This window comes from Oreochromis niloticus, linkage group LG3 (assembly GCF_001858045.2).
Source record: "Oreochromis niloticus isolate F11D_XX linkage group LG3, O_niloticus_UMD_NMBU, whole genome shotgun sequence".
NCBI classification, from domain to species: domain Eukaryota; kingdom Metazoa; phylum Chordata; class Actinopteri; order Cichliformes; family Cichlidae; genus Oreochromis; species Oreochromis niloticus.
Genome location: NC_031967.2, coordinates 9,916,275 through 9,942,789, shown reverse-complemented (window position 1 = coordinate 9,942,789; position 26,515 = coordinate 9,916,275). Strand labels below are relative to the sequence as shown.

The 26,515-nt window shown below is 42.3% G+C and overlaps 3 protein-coding genes across 8 annotated transcripts; 1 reads left to right on the top strand and 2 right to left on the bottom strand.

The window, feature by feature from the left end:
• The first annotated feature begins 4,617 nt into the window (after nucleotides 1–4,617).
• paip2b (poly(A) binding protein interacting protein 2B) lies at nucleotides 4,618–15,804 on the top strand. 2 transcript variants are annotated; one of them, XM_005468047.3, is made up of 4 exons: nucleotides 4,618–4,876; nucleotides 13,329–13,495; nucleotides 14,023–14,205; nucleotides 14,294–15,804. In XM_005468047.3, the coding sequence occupies exons 2-4, from the start codon at nucleotides 13,340–13,342 to the stop codon at nucleotides 14,348–14,350; spliced, it is 396 nt and encodes a 131-aa protein (XP_005468104.1). In that variant the 5' UTR covers nucleotides 4,618–4,876; nucleotides 13,329–13,339; the 3' UTR covers nucleotides 14,351–15,804. The 2 variants fall into 2 exon arrangements, with proteins under 2 accessions (XP_005468104.1, XP_003452415.1); XM_003452367.4 differs by lacking the exon at nucleotides 4,618–4,876 and adding an exon at nucleotides 7,884–8,074.
• A 2,872-nt stretch (nucleotides 15,805–18,676) lies between these two features.
• On the bottom strand, nucleotides 18,677–22,360 carry LOC100708920 (uncharacterized). Of its 3 annotated transcripts, none has more exons than XM_005468046.4 (8): nucleotides 21,953–22,349; nucleotides 21,083–21,181; nucleotides 20,697–20,823; nucleotides 20,546–20,605; nucleotides 20,205–20,336; nucleotides 19,174–19,255; nucleotides 18,913–19,078; nucleotides 18,677–18,821 (listed from the first exon to the last, which is right to left on the bottom strand). In XM_005468046.4, the coding sequence occupies exons 1-8, from the start codon at nucleotides 21,974–21,976 to the stop codon at nucleotides 18,768–18,770; spliced, it is 744 nt and encodes a 247-aa protein (XP_005468103.1). In that variant the 5' UTR covers nucleotides 21,977–22,349; the 3' UTR covers nucleotides 18,677–18,767. The 3 variants fall into 3 exon arrangements, with proteins under 3 accessions (XP_005468103.1, XP_003452454.1, XP_005468102.1); XM_003452406.5 differs by having other exon boundaries at nucleotides 20,697–20,892; nucleotides 21,953–22,328; XM_005468045.4 differs by lacking the exon at nucleotides 20,546–20,605 and having other exon boundaries at nucleotides 20,697–20,892; nucleotides 21,953–22,360.
• Nucleotides 22,361–22,875: 515 nt separating this feature from the next.
• Nucleotides 22,876–25,592, bottom strand: nagk (N-acetylglucosamine kinase). Of its 3 annotated transcripts, none has more exons than XM_003452368.4 (10): nucleotides 25,481–25,592; nucleotides 24,993–25,077; nucleotides 24,699–24,797; nucleotides 24,465–24,606; nucleotides 24,075–24,185; nucleotides 23,890–24,002; nucleotides 23,722–23,809; nucleotides 23,536–23,633; nucleotides 23,374–23,452; nucleotides 22,876–23,266 (listed from the first exon to the last, which is right to left on the bottom strand). In XM_003452368.4, the coding sequence occupies exons 1-10, from the start codon at nucleotides 25,507–25,509 to the stop codon at nucleotides 23,064–23,066; spliced, it is 1,047 nt and encodes a 348-aa protein (XP_003452416.1). In that variant the 5' UTR covers nucleotides 25,510–25,592; the 3' UTR covers nucleotides 22,876–23,063. The 3 variants fall into 3 exon arrangements, with proteins under 3 accessions (XP_003452416.1, XP_019203533.1, XP_005468101.1); XM_019347988.1 differs by lacking the exon at nucleotides 25,481–25,592 and adding an exon at nucleotides 25,224–25,474; XM_005468044.2 differs by lacking the exon at nucleotides 25,481–25,592 and having other exon boundaries at nucleotides 24,971–25,077.
• Between the last annotated feature and the right edge of the window lie 923 nt (nucleotides 25,593–26,515).

Sequence of the window (26,515 nt, the reverse complement as noted above, 5' to 3'; positions counted from 1 at the left end):
TGTGCGTGTGTGTGCATTAACGAGTCATGTCCTGTTTGTCTGTGTGTGAGGGTGTGTCTGATGTTCCACAGTGTGTGCACAAACTGTACATGCAAATGTGTTTCTGTGTGCAAGCTGCATCGGACTAAGTCACCGGTGCAGCCTGGGGTGGGGACCCAGAGCACAGGAAAGCCTGAAGTGGATGGAGTGGAAGACACCCCCTCACACACACACACACACACACACACACACACACACACACACACACACACACACACACAAATACACATTAAGCATGTCTGCCCTCTGACATAAAGTCTACACTATTGTGTAATAAAAAGTAGAGGGAGCAGGGGGGGGTTACAGGATGTGAGTGTATGATTTATGATTCAATAGCAAAAGACAAGGGATGAAATTTATAGCAGAGGGAAGTGAGGGAAAGGGGGAAGAGGGAGGGGGATGTGGTGCAGCAGCAACGAAGAGGGGGAAAAAGGGGGAAAAGTCAGAGGGGAACATTTCTGCAAATGTGTGTGTACCTCGTTATTTTACCACGAACTCCTATAACAATATACGTGTGGACGTGTGTGGTGTGCATCTATGCTCAGTTTTCCAAGTCCGTCTTGAAGCAACACTCTGGTACCCATGTGACCACTGAGACCGTTTTTGTTGGATGTAATCATTCGTTTCATAGCGGCCATTAAAAGATTGTTTCCTGATGGGGACAAAACCTGCATTCCTTGTTCTGAGTTGCAAAGTTTAGCTGAAACTTAGAAGTTTGAGTTAGTCAAACAAAAAGTGGTATGTTTAAAAGTTACAGCTTCTTTTGTGTTACTGTACCTCAACTGCTATTCATAGAAAGGCGTGTGCACAACACACAGAAGGGAACTGATCCTAAGAAAAAAAATCTTCTGGAAGATGTCCAGTTGATTTGATGAAATCAAAAAAGCATTAAGATGTTTTTTTCTTTAGATCTTGAAAACTGTCAAGCCATCCTTTAAAATAACTGAAGCACATGTCTTCTTTTAGTCAAAAACTAGAAATCGTTCTGCGTGCTGTATGGATGCAGTTTTAGTCGTAGTTTTAGTCTTTAATCACAAGGACATCAACCATTTCTTTAGCCCTTCGTTTGTTTCCCACAGGAGAGATCGCTGCGGCTGCAGACAGATACATGCACACACATGCGTTTAAGCTGACACTCTATAGGGAACATCTGGCGCGCTTGAATGCTCATTTTATGTCTAGCATCTCCTTCTGAGCACACACACACACATGTCGGGTATTCATATCTTATGGGGACATCTAATTGACATAATGCTTTCCCTAACCCCTTACCCCAACACTAACCATGAAAAATGAATGACTAACCCTAACCTTTACCCTAAACCTAACCATAACCCAATTGTAACCCTGACACTAAAACCACATTTTGAGCCTTCAAACTCATGGGGACCAGGATTTTGGTCCCCACAAAGATATGAATACACACTTAAACACACACACATACATGCATGTATTTGCATAAAGCTGAAATGCAGAAATAATGTAGCAGGTTTGGGATCTGTTAAAGTGAGGATTTATGGTGAAGTCCTGTTTCTCTGTGATTACAGTCAAAAGCAGTGATGTGGTGTATAAACCTGGTCTGTCTTTGCCAGAGAAATCAGACCTAAACCAGACCCTGACTTTGAACTCGGGCAATGTGTGTAAAAGAACACAAATCATGAGCACTGCACTGTTTTCAAAAGTCATAACCTCAATGATGGACTGTTACGTTTTTATGACTTTGCTCATTCTGTCATCTGGCACATTTTTGTGACTAAAGCTGTGTCCGCTTCCTTCAATAATTGAGGGAGGCTCATATTTCCTTTGTTCTGCTCTACTTGGATCCAAACTTACTTCATAATAATAATAATGTTCCTGTCGGTGGGCACGTCATACAGGCCAACAGTCACCCTGTGTGCAACAGTCGCCCTCCGCTGTGATGTCAGAGTAATGCACCCTTCCTACTGAAAGTTGCCAGGATTAAGAAATGTTGGCAGAGCACGGAGGCTGAATGTTATTCTATTAAAAGGCTTTGCTTTCAGCCTCATCAAGGTGTTAAAAGTGCCAAAAACTTAAATGTTGAAACACTGCTGCTAACCAAAAATGTGTCTAAACATAACCTGTGACAACATTGATTCCTTATTTTCTATAATATAGATTCAAAGAATAAAAGGGAGAATGACAAAAAACACTTTTATGAAGGGTCTCAGTTTCCTTTGGAAACAGAGCTTCTCTGCTGATCTCTCAGTTGAGCCCGCTGTTGATGTGGACGCCCAGGTGCTCCTCGACCACATCAACATCCTGTCACAGGACAGACACCGGCCATGTAGCCGTCCTCCTCCTTCAGAAGTCTATCGCCAATTTTCCGGTCTTATTCTTGTCCAGAAGCAGATGACTCCTCCCACCACGTGTGCAAGAGTGATCCCTTTGACCTGAAAGCTTTAAAGTTGCCATTTCAGTGAGTGTTTGTGTATGCTGTCTCTGAGAGTTGATATCCACATTATGGTCATCTCAGGCACACAGCTGTGGCTGTGAGTGCAGAAGCCCCGCCCACCTGATCAAATTCTCTTTGTGAGTGGGAAAAAAGCAAAATAAGCATATTTTAAACTAGTCATGCAAAATTATTAATCCCTGAGGGCTAACTGCAGAAAAATCACACTAGCAGAAGATGGATTCAGCTCATCGCCTTCTGGATAATTGGCCCAGCATGCTCTGGCTGCACCACTCTGCTTTCACTTAGATGGGATTCAAACCCACACCCTGGCTTAGGAAGGCTGTATTATGCCACCATGGCTGCTACCTAAGGCCCAGTATTGGGTAAATACGTTTTTTAAATCTGGGAAATATGCAGCTATTCCAGTAAAGTGCAAGAAGAAGTTGAAAAAAAGGAAAACTAAATAACAATCAGCCAAACACTTAAGATTTTAAGTGCAATATGTATAAGTAGGCAGCTGATAATAAAGAGAATGTTCAAACCCTTTGTGACACGCTATGGCAGTGCTCATTTTCTGTTTTCAGCACACAGTCACTTACGTTCATGTCACTGTCATTAGTGACAACAGTGTTTCTGATTCACAACAGCTGCTCTCACCAACACCATTTCCAGCTCTCCAGAGCTGCACGAGGGGGAAACGGGTGAACACGAGTCATTGACTTTGACCAAAAATAGATGAAATGGGCTCAGATGCAAATGCGGTGGCTGCTCTGAATAATCCAAATGGATAAAACATTCACCCGGTTTGCAGCAGCACTGTTTACCTCGTCGCTTTCAACACGCGCATCAGTTATACTGCAAGTGCACTCAGGAAAAGTTTTTTAGAAAGTGTATATTTATTATTCCCGCAGGGTATTATAGTGTTTACATTTGAGTAAATAAGCTGTGTATTCAGTAATATCACACAAAGGAACAATGTTGCTGCGTATGTGTAGATTGACGCAAGCAAGTGACATTTAAAAACAATTTCTCACAGTTTTTTCTGACTCACGACAGTCACTGATCAATGTATTGCGTTCACTATTTTCTTGTTCCACACAAAATACAGTTTACTGCTCTGAGGTCATTTCGTCCCTTAAACGCTGACCCCTGCAGAAACATGAATGAGGCCGGGGGTTGTCCTCTCCCCTGAAAAACACGTAAGCTACAGTCGCTCTGTGATTAATCTCTAGTCCTGCACATGTTTATGAGACAAAGCTCGTGTTCAGACAAAGTTCAAGTTTATGTTTGTAAAGGGATGAAACAGCAGCCACGTTGTTAAATGTTATCTCCACAAGGCCGCATTTTGAGCCCTAAAACTTTTTTTTTGTTTTCAGAGTTCACTCAGTTCACTCCAGCTATACACCGGAGTGACAGTTAATCTCATTACATATGTTAATCTCACGCAATATAATCTGGAGTACAACATTTATTTACATAGAGATATAGCTATCTATCTATCTATCTATCTATCTATCTATCTATCTATCTATCTATATAGCTATATGGTAGCTTGAGCATAAAACACTTGTCACAGTCAATGGACAGCACGCTGAGCACACTGAAACTCTGCTCCACTCTCAGCTCTGTGCCCAGCAGGCAGGCTGAGTTGAACTGGGAAGGCCGAGTTGGCCCTGATACCTTTGCCCTGAGCGAGGTGTCTCAAAGTGTAACGATTACAACACGGTGCAAAAAATGTAATTGACATTAACAATGACCTTTGAGAGCTGTGGCCGAGAGTGCAGCCGAAATCGCAACAAATATAACATAACAGTTTTATAAAGATATTTTAAACGTACAAACAGGACTGGATCTATTAAAATATAGTCATAATAATATAAAGTCAGAATTACACGTGGACAGGTCATTTCTTTATTTTATATATTATACATTAGATATTATAAATACAGGGAGAGCTTGTTCGTTCAATATTAGGAAATGTTGATTACAAAAAAAAAAAAATGGTGGAAAGAAAATAAAAAGGCTGTAAAGTATTTTCTTTAGTCGCGTGAATGGCGAGCTAGGGGCGGGCGTTTCTACACTTTTAGCCAATAGCGTCGTCAGGAGGCCTTGGCTGACGTAAACCTCAACCAATGGCTGAAGCGTGCAGCTGGAGGAGCGCGACTACAACACTGTTTGTTTTTTTCTCTCAACGTGTTGGCAGAAAATTTGTGGATTTAACGGGGAATTTTTTTCTTTTTATTGTTAATAACGCAACCAAACCGAGCAAGGGGACAACCGCTGGTTTACCGAGTTGGAGTTTATAGGAAGATTTTCTCAACTGTGTGGTTTTCTTCTCACACCCAGGACCGGAAAAGAGCATTTTACTCCTCCAGACAGCTGGCTTGCGGCCCCCCCGCACCGATTTGCGCTTGAAGTTGAGTGGTGAGTGTTGGTGCGATAAAGGGGACGCTACCTGATTGCTTTATAATATCAAGAAATATAAAAAGAAAGCTCAACATGAAACAATGTTAACCTTACGTGGTTAAACCTAAATCCTCTCTAGGCTGACGCTTCCTGCCTTCAGTAGCTTAGTCTAAAAAGGAGTGAGCGGGCTGTTGTGATGGTGGTAAAAACAAACGTCCACAGTAGTAACACTGGCCTAACTACAATGTAGGGCAGCCAAGTTTATGAACATATGCAGTTTTCAATTAATACTCTTTTTAAAACACGCTAATTGAAACAACAGACCTCATGTTGTCCATTATTAGAGTATTTTGAGCCGCATAAAAGTCAGTTAAAGCGTGTCTTCTCGGAGTGAACCGCCAGAAGCGCGTTTCTCTCCGGAGCCACGCAGGCATTTGTCTCTGGGGTTAGTCAGGAGTACAGACAGAGGTACTGTGACGGAGCTCGAGATGTTTGTGCACATGCTGCATTCAAGTGCTGCCCGATTTCTGATTGCCATCTATACTGTAGCTCTCATTGCTGACTAGCTAATTAGGTAGAATCTCAGTGTTGTGGTGTTGTTTTTTAATGTAAATCAGACATAGCTCCTCTAGCATGTCACACAGACTCACGTACCTCTGCAGCAACACCACCTTTCATGTTTAATGGAACTAATTCCATGTAGGGTTTATATAGTTCCCTAACAAGTGTATTGTGTTTCCCAGGAGAAAACGCGAATCCCTTTTTGGGTTGTATCTGTAAGGGCATCCGGGGTTAAAATAATCTGTGGCTTCTTCTTCATGTTGTTTAACTTGATTAAATTACAGCAGATATTGTTAAAGCGGTTTTAATCAGTGTAAACTGCATTAGCATATACAGTACTCATTACTTAAAGCTGTGTATCAGTTACTTTTAACTACACACACTATCAGTTACTTATCCCATTTATGGACTACTTTCAACTACTCTCCATTGTTAAAAACGTATCACCACAACAGGTTGCTCTGCGTGTTTGATTTTGGCAGATTATGTTTTTCCTAATGCAACCCCACAAGAGATTTTTGTCTCCCCATGTGATTGTATATGGGATATTTCACTTATTAAATAAAAAATAGAGACACTTTTTCAGTTTATCTCCTACTCTTCACACTTACATTAGGCTAATTTATTTTAAATGGGTGCTTACAAATATAACATCTCACACATTCCCTTTACTAAATTTAATCTGTTTATTTTTTATTTGATTAGATATTTTTACTGCCGTCCACACTGTTAGCAGTTTGAGCCGAACTTTTCTTTCAGCCACTCTGAATTCCTGTTGTCCTTGTGTTCCTTGGGGACTTTACATTTAGTTTACTGCTTTTCTAACTTGTTCGCCTCTCATTTAAATTGTTACTCCTTAAATGTATAATTTCGGGGAAGCTGACTTCATTTTTACATATATCCTCTGGCTACTCCAAAGGTCTTCCCAGAGGTAGCACTTGTACCTTTTTTCACTGCTTCCTGACAAAATTTTATTAAACAAAAACATGAATTGAATTCGTTGATAATAAAGGATTTAAATTGCTTTTACAGCATGCCTGTTAATGTCCTGTTCATTAGCAGCCTCAGAAACAGTTTCTGTAAGTGGTTTACACATACTTTTATTAAAAAAAGCCACATGCATTTTTTTATTTTATTTTTGGAACCATTTTTTAACTGTTGTCAGCCGCTGTCACTCAATTAGCATAACGAACAGCAGGCCAAAGAAGAAAAGATGCTGGCGCTTGTCGTGACGCTCGGAGTTCACTCTGTATGATGGGCTGAAAACAAGTCGCCCTTCAAATTTGCTTGTTTTATTCTCAGAATTGACAGCAGAGCAGAGAGGCTCCATGATTTACCGTGTATTTCTGCTCAGACCTAATCCGAGCTGGATTCTGTTCAGTCTTGGCATTCATCCTCTAATCACACACCATTAACCTCTGGGGGGAAGAGGAATGGAAACGCTGTGGTGGAATTTAACCAGATGTTGTAGCTGCTTGGATAGGCGAGCTAATCTTTTTTTATTGCATTTCTTCAAATAGTTTTTTGGACGATAAACAAACACCAGTTTTTATGGTGGTGCTTTGTTTTTCGCTCCACATCCCTGCTAACATTTGTTACTGGTTTCAAATGGAGATCAGCGTGTGCTGAATGTCGCAGTTTACTCACTGACGTCAGCACTCAGACCTCTAAAGTTTAGCTGAAGTCATTGCCATGGTATTAAAAGATATATTTACTAGCATCATTATAGGTTTTGTTGAAAGCAGTCAGCTGTATTCATGTGTTATGGATTGGAGTGAACCAATGCAATCCCTTTTCTCTCTTTTTTTTTAACATAATTTATACAACTACAAAATCACAATTTTCAAGCTCATGTGCAACAGATTTATTGCATTTGCAGATTTATTATGTTGAAAAGTGAAAAGTGGAGCTGCATAAAAATTTAAACATAATCTTGTGATGATTAGTTGTTTTTTAAAGTGGAAAAAAGTATTTATAGACTTCTAACTTAAGTAAGATTTATATTCCTATTTAAGAAGCTTAATAGTACACAGGCTGTACCTAAGCAAATTAACTCATGTGAAATGGCACATAGAATCATATACATGAAATTATTGGGTTATAGTTATTATTATTGCTCAGTAGCTTGAGCTGTAATAATGCAATTCATTTTCAAAATAATAAGCAACTAAAGCTTCTAAATTAAATAGCATATGGGGTATGAAGTGCAGTAATTGCACACACAATATAGAGTGCATTGAAATACTTAAAGTAAAAGTGCATTAAAGCTGCTTAAAGTAAATGAGCAAATGATTACATTGTTACATTCCTATCGATCCTATCTGTGCTCTCATCAAGTGGTAAAGAAGATTGTAAGATTAACAGTAGTCGACTCCAATAGCGTTGGTGGTGATGAGATTTACATTATCTACTAGGTTGTCTGGTCTGAGGTACAAATTCCCACATTCCTGGCAGTACGTGAACGCCTCATCAGACCACATAACCGACCCAGCTTTCTAACGTTAGCGAGGTGGCTAACAGGATTTAGCTGACTGGAGCTACGTTGCATCGCAGCGCGGAGAAATCCCCACAGAAGACACGACGAGCTCGCAGTTTACTGACAGTAACTTTGTGTTACCCTACGCGTTGAGACACACAGCAGGAGCACAATGCCAGGTAACGCCGACCCGCGAACGGTTACACGTTAAAGCTTCGTCGTGTGTGCGTGTTTGCCGCTGCTGTGGTTCCCGGAGCTCAGCCTTGTTTTGTTGACCTGCTTCAGTGATGCTGCCATGCTGTAGCTGCGTGCTAGCTCATAGCGGAGCACACTTTGTTTGGCCTATAGCATTCAAATAGAGACGGGGTTTGCCCCAGATGCGTGCTTTACGTGTTCTAGTAGCTTAATGTATATTTTTTTGTTTAATACGTGGTTCGCATTTAAGCCGTTTTAAGAAGCCCACTTAATGACTTTGAAAGGAAAAAAACGCTTTTCTTCCACTAAGCCTCTCTACCCTTTGTTGTTGGTGGGGTAGCTTTCACCTTAGGCCCGTTCACTGACAGCGCAGCTGTGCGTTTCTGTCTGTTTGCAGCCGCTGGGAACTAGCCACTTAGCATTATCTCGACTGAAACTACCAAATCCTTTAAACCAACTTCCCAGGTATGCCCGGACACCTGGTTTAGAGCCGTCAGCAGGCTGTAAGCCGCCGCGGCACTGCTCCTGTTACACACACGGACTGTCAGGCTACACGGACCGCTATGAAGCGGGTTGTTTTTGCATATCAAAGTCTTCATTGTGCACAGTTGGAGCTGGACATGGCTGTAGGAGCTCCCCCCGTATTTGTCTCCCCGCAGGTTGGATGTCTCTGCTTGACATTCAGAGTTTATTTTTACACTTGCAGGTACACAAAGTATCCATTACAAACGGAGTCAAGAGGAGTATTAACCCAACATTTGGACATTTGAAAGGTTTTAGTGGTTATTTAGTTGCAGTTCCTGGGATCTGAAGGTGAATTTGAACGGCTGTTTCAGCTTGTTTTTAAACCACTTTGAAAAATGTAAAAATTAGTAACTAATCTTATACTTTTGCAGTTTGTTTCTCCCATTTCTTCCTTGCCTCAAGGGGGGGAAAACTAAATAAAGTCTTTTAAATAGGTGGAACCAGTAGCTGTTGCGTTAATAGAATTTCCCAAAGCCCTTCTTTCCCTTAAATATCCTAGTTTTACAGATCAGTACCAAAAAACTCAAATTCAGTAATAATCTTCTCCTTTTTTTCTTTTTTTAATGACCTTTTTCCCCTCTGACACACGGAACAAAATTTGCTTTGAAAATATCAAATGGTCATTAATTTTGCATATTCCCCCCACCCACCCAACACAAAGTACATATCCAGTTTTCAGACTTAAGTTCTCACTACCACAACAAACAAGCCAGCAAAACGGTTTTTGTTTTTGTTTTGTTTTTTTAGCTCATAGGAAGAGTCACCCCCCCCCCCCCCCCTTTTTTTTTTTTTTTTTTTTTTTTAAACAACAACTTAGAAATGAGACATTGAGTTTATCATCCAGTCCAAAAACTTCCATTGCAGCTGATGATGATTGCTATTCCAAGATAAAGCTGCTTGGATTCAGAAGTCGAACTCTGTCTCCTCAAACTTTCTGTACATTTTTGTTTTTGACCCCTCCCGTATCGCTGGATTGCAGAACAGCATTTTACATTTCTACAGCTTACCCATCATCCTCGTAGGCACAGGGGAAGCACTGATCCAGGCTTGCCTAACTAAATATTACATGGTAACCACCACATGGTTATGCAATGTGAACATGTTAAGTGCTATGTGCAGCACATGCTGGCGAGGTCCTTGCACTCTTGTTAGTTATACTTCAGTGGGGGCGGGATGATGTCAGTGACTTGGCAACTGTTGGAAATTAATATTAGAGGTGGGATTCGCATCCATACAAATCTAACTTTTTGGAGGTTTAGATCATGCATTCAGTATAATTTTATAACCATTTGGCGTTTCATCTGAGAAGCTGGAAACATAACTTTTGTTTGATTGTGGGGAAAAAAAAAAATCACCTGAGCTCTAACCTCCTGGCTTTTACCTGCTTTGAGCTGTCTGCTTGCATGCTCACACCCCTTCAGCGTCTCAACTGTGTTATTTTAAAGCTTTGGCTGATGGTAAGTCCGATTCATTACACAACACTTTATCGATTGCAGTAAAAGTGAATGTTAGCGGACTGGCACAGGCTTCAAATGTTCTGCAACCTCTTGTCTTGTAAATTTTTCTCGTGTGTGTTTTGTTTTGTTTTTTTTTTTCACCTTGTGCAAGTCGCTGCTCTGCATCGTTAGACGTCTTTATCGTCGCCCACGGTTGGGCAGAAACAGACACACCTCTTCTTCTTAGTCTACTGACCTACTTAGATCATGCATGTTTATGTGTGCTCTTCTGAGGAACAGCGTGTCCGTTCTGTCGCTGCGTTCGTTGAACGGCCGGCTGCTGCGGGTCACACTCTGCTCAAACATGTTTGTTTTGTTGTGCTGAGGGAGACGGGGACTGCAGGCGCGGGTGTTGCAGAAATATTATGGGCTGAATTTTGAAATGGGCGAAGTTTCTTTGAAGTCACAACACATTGCAATGAGTGAGTGAGTCTTCATCAGGCTGACCCCCGGAGCTGTGAGCAGAGCTCTGTTGAGATCATCATTTTTTATCCCCCCCCCCCTCCCCCGCTGCAAGGCTGCAGTTGAGTCATGACAAGTCTGTTGCATCTGGCTGGCACTCTGAGGATTATGTCATGATTGGGCATGTCTCATCATAGTGGCAATCCTGTGTGCGTAGAAGCAATCACACATCATAAATCTCATCAACTCACTGTCTTTTCTTAATAGATTATTGGATACTTGTGATCTAGCCACTGGCTTCAAGCTTAAATAGTGCTTATGACTAAAGACTATTAGGCTTAATTAATGAATTTAATCTCATCTGTTTTAAGTATTTAAGTTTTATGTGAAAGAGGCTACACTTTAAGACACCCCTGTTGTTTTAGATGCCTGTTTACAGCATAAAGGTGAAGCTGCACGTCTGGACCACAGACTACATGCATTTTCACTGTTTAAGCAGGATTGACGAGCTCCGTGCTTTGACTGCACAAGTGCCATGCACAGACACAGATCTCTGTAGTAGCCAAGTAACATGGAAATAAAATACTAGAGAGTCCGTTATGGACTAGAGAGTTTAAACATGGTGAAAAACTCCCAATTCAGTGACTAGATTTAGCAGCGCTGAGGCCTGAAAGACAGCGTTTTGGGAAAACTGTCAAAGTGGTCACACCCATTAACCCCTTTTTATTTATTTATTTAAATGGTACAGTCTTTATGAAAGGACAGCGTTTCAATAGAGGTGTTTTGGTGCCTGACTGTAAGTATTGAGACGTTTTATTATAGAGTCTGCTTTTAGAGCTATCCTTAAGTGGCCACTAGAGGAACTGCTGTTTTCGGCACATCTTCATTGGCTTCATTTTTAAGCCCCAGGTGTTGCCTATGTTGTGGACACAAATTTAGCATTGTACTCAGTTGTTGTGATAAAAATTATGTTTGATTCTGATAAAATTCAGGCCAGGTGTGGATGCCGTGTCCAGTCTCGAGCTTTAGATGTTGAGCTGGAAATTGCGTGGTTATCCAGGGACTGGCCCTTTTGAAGGAGAAGTAGGTATTTGGATGGAGGGGGAAAACCTGATGTGATGTCACAGTTTTTACTTTCACTTCCACAGTGCAGATTTTCCCGTTCAGTGAGGAAGAAGTACACTCCTGCACATTGAGTCTTTGTAATCATCTGCTAAAGATGTAGCTGGATGCTAGTACTTGTTCAGGGAATAGTTTTATTGCAGAGTATTGCTAAACTATTCTAACCCATTGGGATGTGATGATCAATAATAAATAAAAAAAAAAAAAAAAAAAGTATCATTACTTATTGTCAAAGGTGTGTACTGAACACAGATGTTAGCTGTTGTCGTTCTAATGACTCTTAAAGCAGCAGCGCGGCTGTGTATTTGGCCCGCAGGCTGTACGTTGCAAGATGCGGCCCTATTACATGTGATGACTCGCTGTGTTTGGCTTGATTGAATCATGCGTAGGCCTTTGCTGACTGCAGAAAAATAACCACACACACGTTTGCGCTTCTTCTCTGATCACGTCACTTGGGTTTGGCTTTGCCTTGTTTATATGGGACTTCCTTAGATACGCTGAGAGAGTGGTTTATAAAGTCCTCTCTTCTGTGGATTTCATGGGACAATACTTGCACTGTTTATTTTTGTATTCATTATTTTCCATATTTGCTGTTTGTTAATGATAAAATTTAAGAAAAAAAGAAGTTTTAAGAGCAAAGTTGTGTACTGGTTCCATCCAGGTGGTGGGGGAAGGGGCTTATCTAATCATCCATCACTGTAACGGTGCATTTATCTTTCTTTTTAGTCAGCAAATGCAAGTCTGTTTTAGTTTTCCACAATTGTTGTGAATTGTTGTCCCTGTTGCTACTTTGGTGTTGACTGGGTGTAGGACTGGGGGTTAAATGATGAGTCTCATCTCATTACTGCAAAGTTTAAAAGCATGCATCAGCATCTCTGAATAAGGATTACATGCTGGCACACAGCTGAGTACTCTGGTTCATATCTCAGTGTTTATTTAACACCTTTTTTAAAATAACGTTGAGTTTCAAACTTCACCTTTTTCCAGCCTTCATTTAGATGTAAACCTTTTGTGGCTGGACGTTTTGGTAAACTGCTGTATTTGGTGGGGAAATGGGATTGACTTTAACATTTTCTCTGTCATTGGTCTAAACAAACCTGATTTAAAACTGGGTGTTTGTTTGCCTTGTGATAGTGCTGTATATCTTACTGATGTCTCTCTGGACCTGTTGTGTGTTTCTGTGGCCTTTCACTGCAGCGCTGTAATTCACCCACCTGGAAAAAAACTATTGATCAACGTCATAAAATGTCAAAGACTCTATTAATCCTTCAGGCTCATTTGGGTGTTTGCAGAAGGATGTTTTAGACATCACTGAGTAGGATTAGTCCAAACAGGTGTTGCATTTCAGTCTGTTTCCTATTCATAACATGAGAGATGCAGAATTACTTTACAATGGCTTTTTTTTCTTTTCCTCTTTTATAAGCAGACGGACTCTAGTTACAGCTGGAAAACTGCTCCCACAATGCTGACTGAGATGCTGACGGTCAATTCGATTTGGAATCCCAGGCTTAAATAATGGAGCCTTGATTTTAAATATGATAATGTAAATTAACAACAGATGAGGCCCAGCTGTGGGCTAGCGAACGGGAGTTGCGTAGCTTTGCTCTTCGGTTGTCTGATTGCGTGCATACTGTAGCAGGATGATCCAGACTGTTCGCTAACAGTCACACCTGTGCCTTTTTGTTTCACACAGAGCCAGCTGAGATGAGCGGTCCGGAGGTGGCTAAGACACCAGGAGGCGGAGCTCCAGAAAAGGAAGGGAAAGAGCCGGTTGCCAATGGCCACGCAGGAGAAAACAATGACGCCAACCCGTTTGCTGAATACATGTGGATGGAGAATGAGGAGGAGTATAACAGACAGGTACATGAGACAAAAATGGATACTTTAACTCCTGAAGGTCCAACTTGCTTTTTTCTTTCTTCTTTTCAGTCCATCCTGGGTTTTTTGTTGTTGTTTGTTTGTTTGTTTGTTTGTTTGTTTTTTAAACCTCACCATCCAGCAATCCCTCCCCTCTTACTTTGAAAGTTGAGTCTGCCCTGAGCTGCAGGCGAAGTTGCTGTTGAAATCACATAATGCTTTATTCACCCTCAGGATGAGAGCCTCACCTGAGAACAGGTGGATTTATTTGTCAACAGTACTTGGAAAACAAAATGTTTGTTAATGGTTAATTCTTGGCAGACTCATACCCCTCTCCCCTGCCACTAATGGACTCTGATGCCTATGCCACATCAGATACAAGGTTTCTTACCGAGAGTTGAACGTTTTTGTCAGCTTGTGGCTTAAGTGTGAATTTGTAACGTCTGAACATTTCTATGCCTTCACTTATTGTTCCACTTTACTGCTATCTTATTATTTATCATTTCCTTTCCTGTGTTATTGTCTTGCAGGTAGAGGAGGAGCTGTTGGAGCAGGAATTCTTGGAGCGCTGCTTCCAGGAAATGCTGGAGGAGGAGGACCAGGATTGGTTCATCCCTTCGCGCGACCTCAACAACCAGGGGGTGGGGCAGCTGCAGCAGCAGCTCAACGGCCTGTCGGTCAGCGATCACCACAACAACCTGGAGGAAGTGGCGGTGAGTCAGATGCGTCTGATTGCGCTGCGCTCACTCTGCCGGTTCTTGATAAAATGAGTAATTTTATTCTGTTTCCTTCTCTCTGCAGAGGAAGAGCATCTTGAATCCTGAAGCAAAGGAGTTTGTCCCGGGGAAGAAATACTAGGAGTCCCCCTCACCCCCATGGAGCCTCAGCACGCACGCACACACATGCATACACAAACACACACAGACACATGCACCAGTCCTCTCATTTTCTCAGAGACTCTGGCGGCCACGGCCGCACACACACTGATCCTACACGCAAGCATGCACACGCACACACTTGAAGTCAGTGGCGTGCTGCCGGGCCCGATTGGGGGTGGGGGGTTTTCTTTTTCTTTTTTTTTCTTCAATCTTTTTATTTCCTGTTTGTTTCTTGTAAACTGAGGGACATTGGGGATGGGTGGGAGAGGGGGTGTAGTACCAGCTCTGCCCTTCTGTGGGCGCTAGCTCATCATTGCATTTCACACGATGCTGTTGATGTTTACAGAGCATGCAGATCTCAGCAAGTCCCTTGAAAAATAGGCAGCTACTTGGGAGTGATGCCAAGACAAAGTCTAAATTCCAAAAGTTTAGTCTTTTTTTGTTTCACAGTGTTAATTTGTGTGTAATTGGGTGGAAAAAAAACAAAAACAAACACATTTCCAGCAGGTTGAAGGTTACTATGTTGCTGAGGTCAGAAGGATTAACATTTCAGGGGACTGCAGCGGGCTTCTGCCGTTGCTCTGTAAAGCCATCACAGTAACCCGGTAACATTTGCTCCTATGATGTCAAAAGCGTCCTGTGACATCACCGCTCATGTGTATCTAAATGATGGATGGTTATTTGTATCTGCAGCGGCTCTGTTCCAAACCACGTGCAAACCCCTCAGCCCTCTCTCCCTGCCGGTTGAATTGATCTGAACGCTCATGGACGAGTGGCATCAAGGAGAAGAACTTGTTTTCCCAATTTGTGTTGACATCCATGCTTATTTTTCATCAAGTATCCTAATCATGAGCGTAAATAAAGGAGTTGAATAAAATTGTGAGAACATCAAAGCTTTTTTTTCTTTTCTTTTCTTTTTTAATTTTTAAAAACTCAGTCATCTTTTTGTGTGTGCACAGCGTTAGTTCACGGCTCAGTTTTTGTAAGGTGTTCATCCTTCTTATGGGGGTGGGGGGTATTTGGTCTGGAACGCAGCCACTGCCTCTTTCTGTCAGCTTGGTTTGTTTAGGATCAGATCAAGTGTCCATATCCAAATCAGGTTTTTCAAATAGCATCTCATCCTTCCCCTTATATTTCCTTCACATTTTTGTTTTTGAGGATGAGGCTCTCTACTGGGTATAGTAGCCTGTGGTGTCCATTTAGTCCTGTTGGTAGGAGCAAACAAGTAGGGAGAGGTGATCGTATCGCCATGGGGATAGCAGTATGGAGGATGTGGCGGTCAGTATTTAATCCTTGCCGGTCTTGTCCTACCCTAGGAATCTGACTTTTTGTTTTGAGGAAGTTCTACTTTAAAATGAGAAATCTTTAAATCTTTGTGGTCTAGAGTTCAAAGTGTCTCTCCCTGATGCGAGTATAATATCCATTAAATCGTGAGCCAGTAGGAAAAAGTTATATGTGACAATACTCTTCAGGAAATCCAGATTCCTATCACCAGTAATCCTGAATTGTTTCTTTTCTTCTTTTTTTTTTTTTTTTTTTTTCTCTGAATCTCAGCCATTTTGGCTTGAACATGGACGTAGTATTGTCCCAGGAAAAGTAAGATCTTGTGTATTTTTGTGGTAAGCAGAGACTATTTACGTTGTGTTTCAAAGTATCTGACAGGTAGTGCTTCTGTCCACTCATGCTGCTTTCCGAGGTTTCTGTGAGAGACGGTGAAGCGTGGGTTTAAAGGGGAACTTCCTCAGTGTTGGACCACAGATGTCAAATGACACCCTGGTGACGCCGTTAGGAATGTCCGCCAGGTGGATTGTACAACATGAAATCATTTTTGGTGATTTTCTTTTTCTTTTTTTTTCTTTTTTTTTGAGTTGTGTGATAGAAGCCGTTTAAAAAAAGAAAAAAAGAAAATAAATAAAAGTGTATGAATTTCAAGATAAACAAAAATGATGAAAAAAGTTGAATAAAGCAGCTAAAGACAAATGTTTTGTCTGCTTTTCCTTTTTCTTTCCCCCTTTTCTCTTTATGTACGCATACATAACTTTTCCTGTGATAACTCTGAACAGTCCAAGAAAATAATATCAAAAATGTCACACAGCTGAGTTCATTGTAAAGGTTCTTATTTGAAAAGTACAGGACAATATTCACTTTCTTTTCAAGTCTGAGAGAGTGGAAGTTGAATCATAACACCGAGTGATAAGTGAGGTCAACGTACGTCTCCGAGTGGCCAAAGTGTGGATCTTGGCTGCGATGTATTTAAGCTTACAGTTACATGGGAATGTGCCGATGAACTAAACGCTCGAGAAGTCCGAGCTGGCTGCGGGGCTACTGGGAATACTGAATAAAATCAAGATTATTAAAGTTAGAATAACATTTCAGTGGGAATTCACAGATCGTTATCGCTTCAAATGTCCGCTTCGCTCTTACCGTGAACTTCCTCGGGACGGCTCTGTGTGAGCTATCGTCCAAGATATTTATGAGTATTCATATTCATTCCCTCTGGGAATACAGCGGTATCCAGCTGTAGATGGATACCGCTGAAAATGAGCAGCTCCCAAATGTGCAGCGGTTGCTTGGTCAGCCACCATTAGCTTTTAATTGCTTAAAAACGATCATCATCTATCTAGACTGCCTGTTTGGTAACAAATGGCCAGTTTTTGGTTACATAAGCACAAACCTTTCTACTAAAGCTGAGACGGCTTAAACGGCGACGCTCAACTCCAGAATATGTTTCACTGTCACTTACTCTCAATCGTTTAAGCTTGTCTTTTATTTTTCGTACAAAGTGCCTTGTCTAAGAATGAATTTGTTTTGTTTTCGCATTCAAGAAGGCGGCTCACCATCAGACTGTTTAGCATTAGCTTGATAAACAGTCATCTGATTGTTGCGTAAAGCTGTGCATGCCATTTTGCCTCACTGGAGAACCTGATCTGCTGCCCTTACAGCAGACAGTCTGAGATCACCCGGAGATAACCTTTCACTTATAAACATGAGGACGTGGAGAATGCTTGATGCTGACCTTTGGTGGGCAAAACCAGCTCAAATCACTCCGACCCCTGCAGGCGTTAGGCAGGTTTGCAACTAAAGAACAGCACAGAACAGAGATTTCCAAGTAAATAAAAAACATAGAGACATAGGACGGTGCTACATTTCATCTTTGAATAAAGGCTTAATTCAACTAAAGCTCACAGTGTGGATCTGAAAGCAGACTGGAGGAGTGACATCAGGATTATGTCTGCAGAAAAAGAGATGAAGGATTGGTTTTTGGTGACTATCCTGGAAATGAGCTCATGACTGTGTCGGTGCTCATTTCCAAAGCGAAACAGGAACAAAAGGAAGAGGATCGAAATGTTAACAGACTAGAGGAGCCTGAAATCCATGAATGTGAACGCCACAGACTGCAAATCCCTCGACTGGTGATGATGTGTGCTGATATGAAGGAGCAGAGATATATGGCCCCTGAAGTCACCACACCTTCTATATACAGCACCCAGGTGGAACCAAGGTCATCGCACAGGGACGCTACTGTGTGCAGCACTATGAGTTTGGATCATAAGAATGAAAAAGAGTATAATCTTTTAATGATACAGGTTTCCATATATGCTTAGAGGTGTATAATCGATTGTGTAGTGATAGCATGTGCGATCTTTAGTAGGCTGCAAAGGCTTTGTGTGCATTCCAGGGTGTTCTGGCATTCACACCGACATCCTGGGAGCATGGGAAAGGGCATACCTTCTGTTATTGTTTTATGATAGGATAAACGTATCTATGTCTGTTTTAAGCTAAGTGCCTTTTGTTTAGATGAACTGTTGGACTTCCAGACCAGCAGGTTTAGGGAAGTCTGTATGGGGTCACACTCTGCCCCCCCCCAACACACACACACACACACACACACCCACTGAACCAATATAAATAAAGACCAGGGCAGTGGCAGGGCGTGAGTCTCGGAGCCCTCACTTCCGTGCGAGTGTTCTGCGCCTGCCCTTGCTGCAAGTAAAAACTGTGTGTTTCTCCTCTCTGATTCAAAGCTGAAGAAGTGTCTTAGAATACATCTCTTGACACTTAAACCCCCCCCCAAAAAACTAAGTAATTCATCCACCACAGCTGTGTGAACACTTAAGCCTCTGCCCAGCACGAGGATGCCAGCAAGTTCACAGCTTACCGTCTTCCTGTCAGCAGATGGTTTACTGCTACGTTGTGACTCGCTGTCAGCTTTTGTGTCCTCGGCGAGATAACCGAGACTCACGGACAAAAGCCTTGACCGCTATCTCACTTTTCTGCGGAGGTGTTTGGACAAAGCAGCTCTAAAACATTTCATACTAACATGCTGCACTTTAAGTCTAAATCAAAATACAAAAAATTCAGCATTTTTTTCTGAATGATCTGTATTGAGTCAAGATTCAGACTGAGGACCAGTGACAAGGTGGGCGATCGGAGAAGGCATCCTGCTGAGTCTAGGTGGAAATACACAAGATAAAGGGACAGACATGAGAGTATAAACAGACTAAGGACAGGGCAAAAGCCTGCAAGTGTCAGGCTACTCACACAGAGCTTCCTTTGACCACTCTGTATCTTAGGGCCATAGTTGAACTGGTATTCTGTTTGCGGTAGCTTCCTCCTGGTCTCTGTTGCTGGCTGTACGTGGGCCTGAGGCAGGGCGCTGCTCTGACAGATGGTTTTCAGCTCAAAGCACTCAGGTCCCCTTGCACAGCTGGGAGTAAGAAGAAAGGGGAGAAAGTGTCTGAAAATAGCACAGAGAGCGTGAGAGGACACGATGAAAAGGTGGAATTTGTGTCTGCGCCTCACCGGCTGCCCTGAGATAAAGGGTTCTGGAGGGAGGAGGCGCTCAAACCCCACGAGAAGGCACTCTTATCCAAGTGTTGGTCATCTAAATGGAAAGTTTCAAAGCACATTCATTCAAATACAGCTTCCTCTGCAATTTAGAGACTATATTTCACACAATGACTCAACAACAGTAACAACAATGTACTTAGATTTTGTCTTATTGTCTGCATATATATCGTTTAACAGTCTAACTATAATAGCATATATGTAAATCTCTGGTTTTAGACTGGTTTAAAATACTATTTTGAAGAGTTTTTTTTAACTCTTGGGTGTGCATGGCGTCATATAGCCCTGATTTGGTCGTCTCAGCCAAATGACCTGTTTAGGAGGGGCAGCCAATTAGAAGAAAGCTGGCTAAAAGAGAGGGTGAAGGGAGATAAACCTTCCTGTTTGACACAGTAGATGAACTGAGAGGTTACATCAAGTCCATCGTAGCATAAAGAATGATCATTTTGAACACTAAGTAGTGGTGATGGAAAATAGCCTAATAGGTTCTTTTGAAATTACAAAATTATTTTTTGTAAATTGAATTTCGCTTGTACACTCACAAGCTTTCATTAAAGCATCTACCCCATTGTCCATATTAAATGACTTAAATATAAGGCCGGCAAATACTCCAGTTCGGCCCACTGGATGGCTTTGGAAAATGTAGAGGAGAACATAAGTTTTGGACTTTTAACTGTATTTTCATGCATTTTAGAGCTTTTGCTACAGATACAGTAATAGATTTCTGTAATTTTGCACATTTAATAGTTACAATTTGAGCCTAAAAAGTCGTGGTTACAAATTTCTTTCATTTGCTACAGAAGAAATTCTTTATCACTTAGAAAAACTGGGGCATGAAGTTAAAATTGCACTTCTTTACTTATATCAAAACCTCAGAGATTAAATGTGTAGTTAAGCTTCTGTACACTGACACAAAGGTCATAAAAATCATTAGAATTGTAACAATAATAGCACAAGTTCATGGGTTTTAGGGGAAGCTGTTCTACCTTTGTTTATGTCAACAGCAGACCAGCCTTGAGGAGCGCTGAGCAGGTGCTGCAGTCCGCTTTCTCTCAGTAAATTTCTTAGAAAATCATTACAGCTGGATGGACCGTCGGTGGAAGACAGCACAACCACACCTGAATGTGCACAAACAGAGAAAAGTGGGTGTCACTACATTCAGCCACGGATTCGGCTGCAGTTTGAAAACTCTACGAAACACCAACATGGGCTAATTTAGAAACCAGACCAACAAAGGCTTTGGTTTGACGGGTTTGTTACCTGGAGCTCAAGCACACAAACACCACATGAATCAAATCAAAGAACAACAAAAAAGAAGCAATCTAACCTCCCTTGTAGACAATCTCAGTCTTGGTATCGTTTGCCTCCTGCTGCTGCAACATGTTTGCTGTCAACAGAAGAAAGGTGTCTCTACACCTGCCGGCTACATGTTGAGTATGCATGTCTGCTTCAGAGAGAAACACACAAACAGTCCTTACCTTTCCCACCACATCCATCACAAACACGGCGCCGCTGACTTTCATCCTCTTGACCAACGAAGAGCTCAGTCCCCCTGGCAACTCCTGCATCCTGCGTCCAGTGTACCATCAGGGCGGAGCCAACATCCTGAGTTGCCACGGAAATGGAAGGTGTGAGGACGCCAAATGAAGACATGAAGGCAGAAGAAGGAGGAGGCTGGGGGACAGAGCACAGCATGTGAGGGCCTGTGGTGGTGCTACTGCTAATGGAAGGAGTTTTAAAACCAACAGCCGGCCCACGTGGCTTCAAGGTTATTCTTTCAAAACAACAAACAAAAGAAAATGGACCTGTCGTGTGTTCATACGTGCACAAATCCATCCAACCTGTAGTGAAGGAGCTCGCTCACCTCATCTCTGGAGTTCAGATGTGGGTAGCGCTCCCTGATGGGTCCATAGTCCTTCTTGTAAGTGGTGAGAAATCTCCCTGCACTGTTGAAGCCATGAGTCTGGTCAGGGAAAAAAAACAAAACAAAACACAAACAGGCATTTTGGGGGGGTTTAAACAGGAGTTTAGCTTGTTGTGATGGTCAGTCTGAGTGTATAATGTGAGCAAACCTGACATCCTGACAGAAACAAGAGCTTGTTCAGCCACAGTATGCAGGCTTCATATTTACTTTGTCACACACTTAAATACTCTATAACCATGATGTCCTGAACTTGATGACCTCCAGGTGTTAAAAGTATTAAATCACCTCATCACTAGAACTGATGCACTGCTAACCACTGATGCAATAATGTAGGTAGATGCTGATTTTTATTGTTTGTTTTAAATCACATTTAACTCTGGATGCAACACTCCAAATTCGCCAAAAGACAAAGATAATAATTGTAGTTGTGGTTATATATCTGATAGACCTTATGCCAGCTTGTTTTGTGTTCACAGCTTGTTTGTGCTGCCCCCTGGTGGCCAAATACCAGAGCTGCAAGTGAGAATTTCAATATGCGTTTCTCAGTGTTATGAATTAAATAACAAGGATAAAGCAGAAGCCTTGGTGGGGTCTAACCACATTATTTAAAAGAAAAATAACCATTTGTTTGTCTGTTGTTTCCCACTGTTAGACAACTAAAATCGTCTCTTATTTCAAGTTGAAATAAAAGTTTTAGTCTAACTCTCTTTTTCTGTTTGACTTAAACCTGTGAATTTCAGTTGAAGAAAAGAAGACAAACAACAACATGTTGCTGCTGCACTCCAACTCCCCATCAAGCTACATATTTACCTTCCGGTGCTCTGATGTAAGCATGCTTGATGGTTTTTTTGGTTCCTCCTCGAGTAATCTTAGTGCTTCACCACTGTATTAAAGCCAAACTGAAGACTAAAGACCGTCCAGCGTGTCTCTGAGTGAAAGCCAGCAAAATGTTTTTAATTGAATTTGTTTATTCCACTGAATTCTACTGTGGAATTACAGCCAATTGGTACACACAGCTCCCTGCTTCAGGAGCTCAAATGTGACTGTAAGAAATTATTATTTTTTTAATACTTGCTGTCATGTTTTAGGTACTTTTTTTTTAACTTTTCTTCTTCTATTGCTACATATTTGTCCTCAGGAGCTGGTTAAGGTGATCAAATCTGCAGCTCCCTAAAAAGCGGAATGCTCCACCTTTATATTAAAAAATCTCCTGGGTTGCTGTTTTCCATCTGCACTGTCACAAACAGGAACTCTTCCACCCCTGCTGCCTTCAGCGTCTGTGTTTTTTAATACTGCTGAGCTTGCCAATGTGCTTTTTTTTTTTTTTAAATCAGGATGTACCTAACTGTAGGTCTGGCCTTGAAAAATGTTTGTTATTTGTTGGCCTGTTCCACTTTCATTGTGGTAGTTTCAGTTGTGGGTTTATAGCAACAGTTTCAAATTACACACTGGCATCAAAATGCAGAGTGCAGAGGCCGCTCTGTGGAGCTTGCATGGTCTCCCAGTGTCTGCATGGGTTCTCTTGGGTAGTCAGATTCTCTTCCAAAGACACCGTTCGGCTGTTGGTTGATGCTAGATTGGCTGTAGGTGAGAATGTGAGTGTGGTTGTTTGCCTCTAAGTGTGACCTGCCTCAGTGTTCTAGATGTGACACTAAACTAGATGAAATTTAGGTAAACACAATGAAGGAAAGCCCACACCACTCAGTCTAAAACGATCCACAACAATGCAAAGATCTTCTATAAATTCAACCTCATTTTTATTATAAATCACAAATGCAAATGAGCATTAAAAAGTCTTTACACAGTACGATAAAGGTAACATGAGCATACTGAGATCTGACTCTTTAGTGTCAAAATCAAGTGCAAAACAATCACGTTAAAAATTAAAAAACCAGCCGGCAAGTCTTCCCGCAACGCATTCTCATGCGCTGCTGCTGAAGGTGTGTTGATAGAAGACTTTGGCATTGGTGGCATAATCCATGGCTATGGTAGCACCTGAATGCTGAGCTCCGAGGCTGGCGCCACCGAGCGCCGAGGACCGCTGCAAAATCAGAAGGCTGTAGCTGCGGAAATGACCCTTGTGCTTGTCAGATGATGCCAGTTTATCCAAGACTTCACTGAAACCTGGGGAGAGACGGAGAATCTCAGACTTCTTCAGGATAGAAGCTACCCAGGCAGAGCAAGTGGATAAGTTGAAGGGTTTCATGATGTGGGTCCAAGGACACACTGACCTGGCTTCAGGAGCTCCCAGCTCTTCCACACCGAGCCCACACACAGGATTGGCAGGCCGAGGTCGCCGCTCAATAGTGGCTGTCAGGAAAATAAAAGAAGACGCGATTCAGAGAAACGTGATTACAAACAGGTGACAGCACGTGACTGTGTGGGTGTGTTACCTCTTGCGCTGCAGGTAAGACTGCTTCTACATGTTTTGCCAGGACTCGTCCAGCTTGAGCAAACACATGTCGACAGAGAGCGTCCCCCGCCTCGGCACCTTTAACACACATACACAAAGTTTGACTTTTACCTTACTGTTTAATCTTTCACTCTTCAAAGCAGACCAGGAAGTTACACCTTCCTACCTTCAGCCAACTTCTTGCAGAACCCTGCAAAATGAGACTTCTGGAAGTTTCTGTAGAGATGTGGCAGCATGCCCATCAGATCTGACACCTACGATAAGCAGAGTTTTACCCATTAGACGGTATCGCAGTGTATGTCAACACATCTCTCCGAACTTTTGGGGCTCTGACCTGGAAGTACTCCTCCATGGCTTTTCTAACATGCGTGGTGTCGTGAGGAGGAGCGACCAGGTTGTCTTTGGCGTCGAACACCGTCTTCACAGCCAGGTGAGCTATCCAGAAGGCTGGGAAGATGGACAGATAGCTCAGTATGATCTATAAAGATATGAATAATTCACATATTCCGACATGGTTACCTGATCCCTCATCGCCCATCATGTGACCCCAGCCCCCACAGCCGATCTGCGAGCCATCAGGATTGACTAGTTTGCAGTTTGATCCGGTCCCTGATATCAGGACTATGCCCCCTGAAGACAAAGATCTTGATGATAACGCTGATATGCTGATACCATCAAGCCATAAAGCTCAGGGTCAGACAGTAAAGATGATACATAGCGCCACACCTAAAACAGTAAAGCATTAAACTGCGACCTGCTGTAACATTTTAGGCTAAGAGCAGCTCTTAAATACAAGTTAGGACAGTGTCATTGTGTTTGTTACATGAACACATTTATGGTTGGGGCAGCTCTGTCCTCCTGCTAAGGACTGGCTGCTGTATGAAGAGAGAACAGAAAACGGCAGCGTACCGCGATTGCTGGCCGTGGCCATGGCACCGATGGCGTCTGTGGTGATGAAGTAACGTTCGCTGAGGCTGGGGAACCGCTCCTTCATGAGAGCGATGAGTTTGTCGATGGCATCCTTCTGCTCGCCTCCGCTCAGAGACATGCCCTGCGTACGCAGACGCACACAAATCAGATGTTAGGGCTCACATTATTTCAATCAGCCATCAGCAACCTGCACCGGCACACAGCTCGACTGACCAGCGAGTATAACGGCGTGCCTGGATCCAGCCCCGCCTCGGCCTTGGCTCTTTGGACCATGTCGTCGATGGTTGAGATACATTTGTCCACTCCAACCAGCTGCGAGAGACAAAAAGTGTTGCAAAATAAATGGAACTTGCTACAGGAAATATAACACAATGTAACAATGTATTCACTCATAAGACAACTATAAAGACAGTCTATTTAATGTGCAAACCCCTCATCCGGCCACCATCTGCCCCCTCTTTCCCTTTCCAAATTTCTCCACCTGCCTCCATCAGCACTTCCGCTCACCCAGTGGTTGGTGGATGGTCCCGCCGTCTCTGCCAACACCTTTCCATCCCCTGACAACAACACTGCTTTGGAGTGCGTTCCTCCACTAGAAAGGAAGTGACAAATACACGAACGAAGCTGCTAACCACCAAAGCAACTAGACATCACTATACAAGACCATTTTATGCATCTTCCCTGATAGAAACACACACACAATTTAAATAGATGCACAAACAAAAAGGCTCCACAAACCTCATTTAGACAAATATGTATTTATAGCATACTTTTTAAAAAACTAAATGATGACATTTTAACTGACAGAAACAGCCCACAAAAGAGGAGAAGTGATCACGAGACACACATACACGCGCACAGCCGTTAGGAAAACTCTTCACTTTCTAAATGACCTAAAAACTTGAATAAATGCCTGTAATACACACAAGCCTTGCGTGACACTTCATCACAATAAACTTGGAAGAGTTTTGCTGCTTATTTTAATTGATTCTCACCCCTCAACCCCGCCGAACACGCGCTCCATGTCTCAATTCCTGTTTTGGTCCGGGCAACTGCGCAGATATCGCGAGAGCAGAGGGTGAACGCCCTCCAACCTGTAATTATGACAAATGACCAGTAGATGGCAGCAATGTCTTTCTATTTGAGAAATTCAGCAGCAGCTCAGGGCTACATCGTGAAACAAACCAGGGGCCTTCAAGGAGACAGATGAGAAAACAATATCAGGAGGTAGAAAACGAACAAACACGTGATGTACGTCGCAATTAGATTCACTACAGAGACGTTAAAAATAACATTTAGCAACAGCTCTTATCTCCCTTTAACAGTTACACGCGAGTGTTTGCATCCTGTAATGACTTACAGGACGGTACTATTAGAGAAGCTGCATTGGCCTGATAGTGGCATCATGCCTCTGTAATGAGTGCATAAAGAAAATATGCACTCCGCCAGCATGTGAGGCAGTCTGCTAAAGTTTAAATAATAAGATGTGATGCAGGAGTACAGGTTTTTTTGACCTGTGAAGGAACACGAGCCAGCAAAAAAACCCATTTTGCGTCTGAGTCATGGTTTAAACATCACGATTGAGAGATTTAGCGCCATTTGGCTGAAAACTGGGGCGCTGTGAGCCAGCAGGAGGCATCTGCAAAGCATTAATTTTGGGGGCCAGCTTCCCCTGCCAGCATAGCCTGCATCACTCACAATTCCTGTGATGTTTATGTAATTTAAGTATTTTTAAGTGCTAATCTTGAGCTCTCAGAAAGCTGGGTGGTTTGAAATGAACAGTAACAGTCGCTTGTAAATGTATTTATGAACTTTTTATGGGATTTAGTTTTGAACCAAAGCCCAAATTTGTGTAATTTGCCAAAAATACTCATCCCAAACTACTCATCTCTCCATATGAGTACATCATATTTTTAATGAGCCACTAAAGCTTTCTTTCACACATGTTACACAAGGTTGAGGAGGTGGGAGGAGGGAAGGAGAGGAGCGGCTCGGTGCGCGTACCACGCGCTGCTCACTCCTTCAGATGA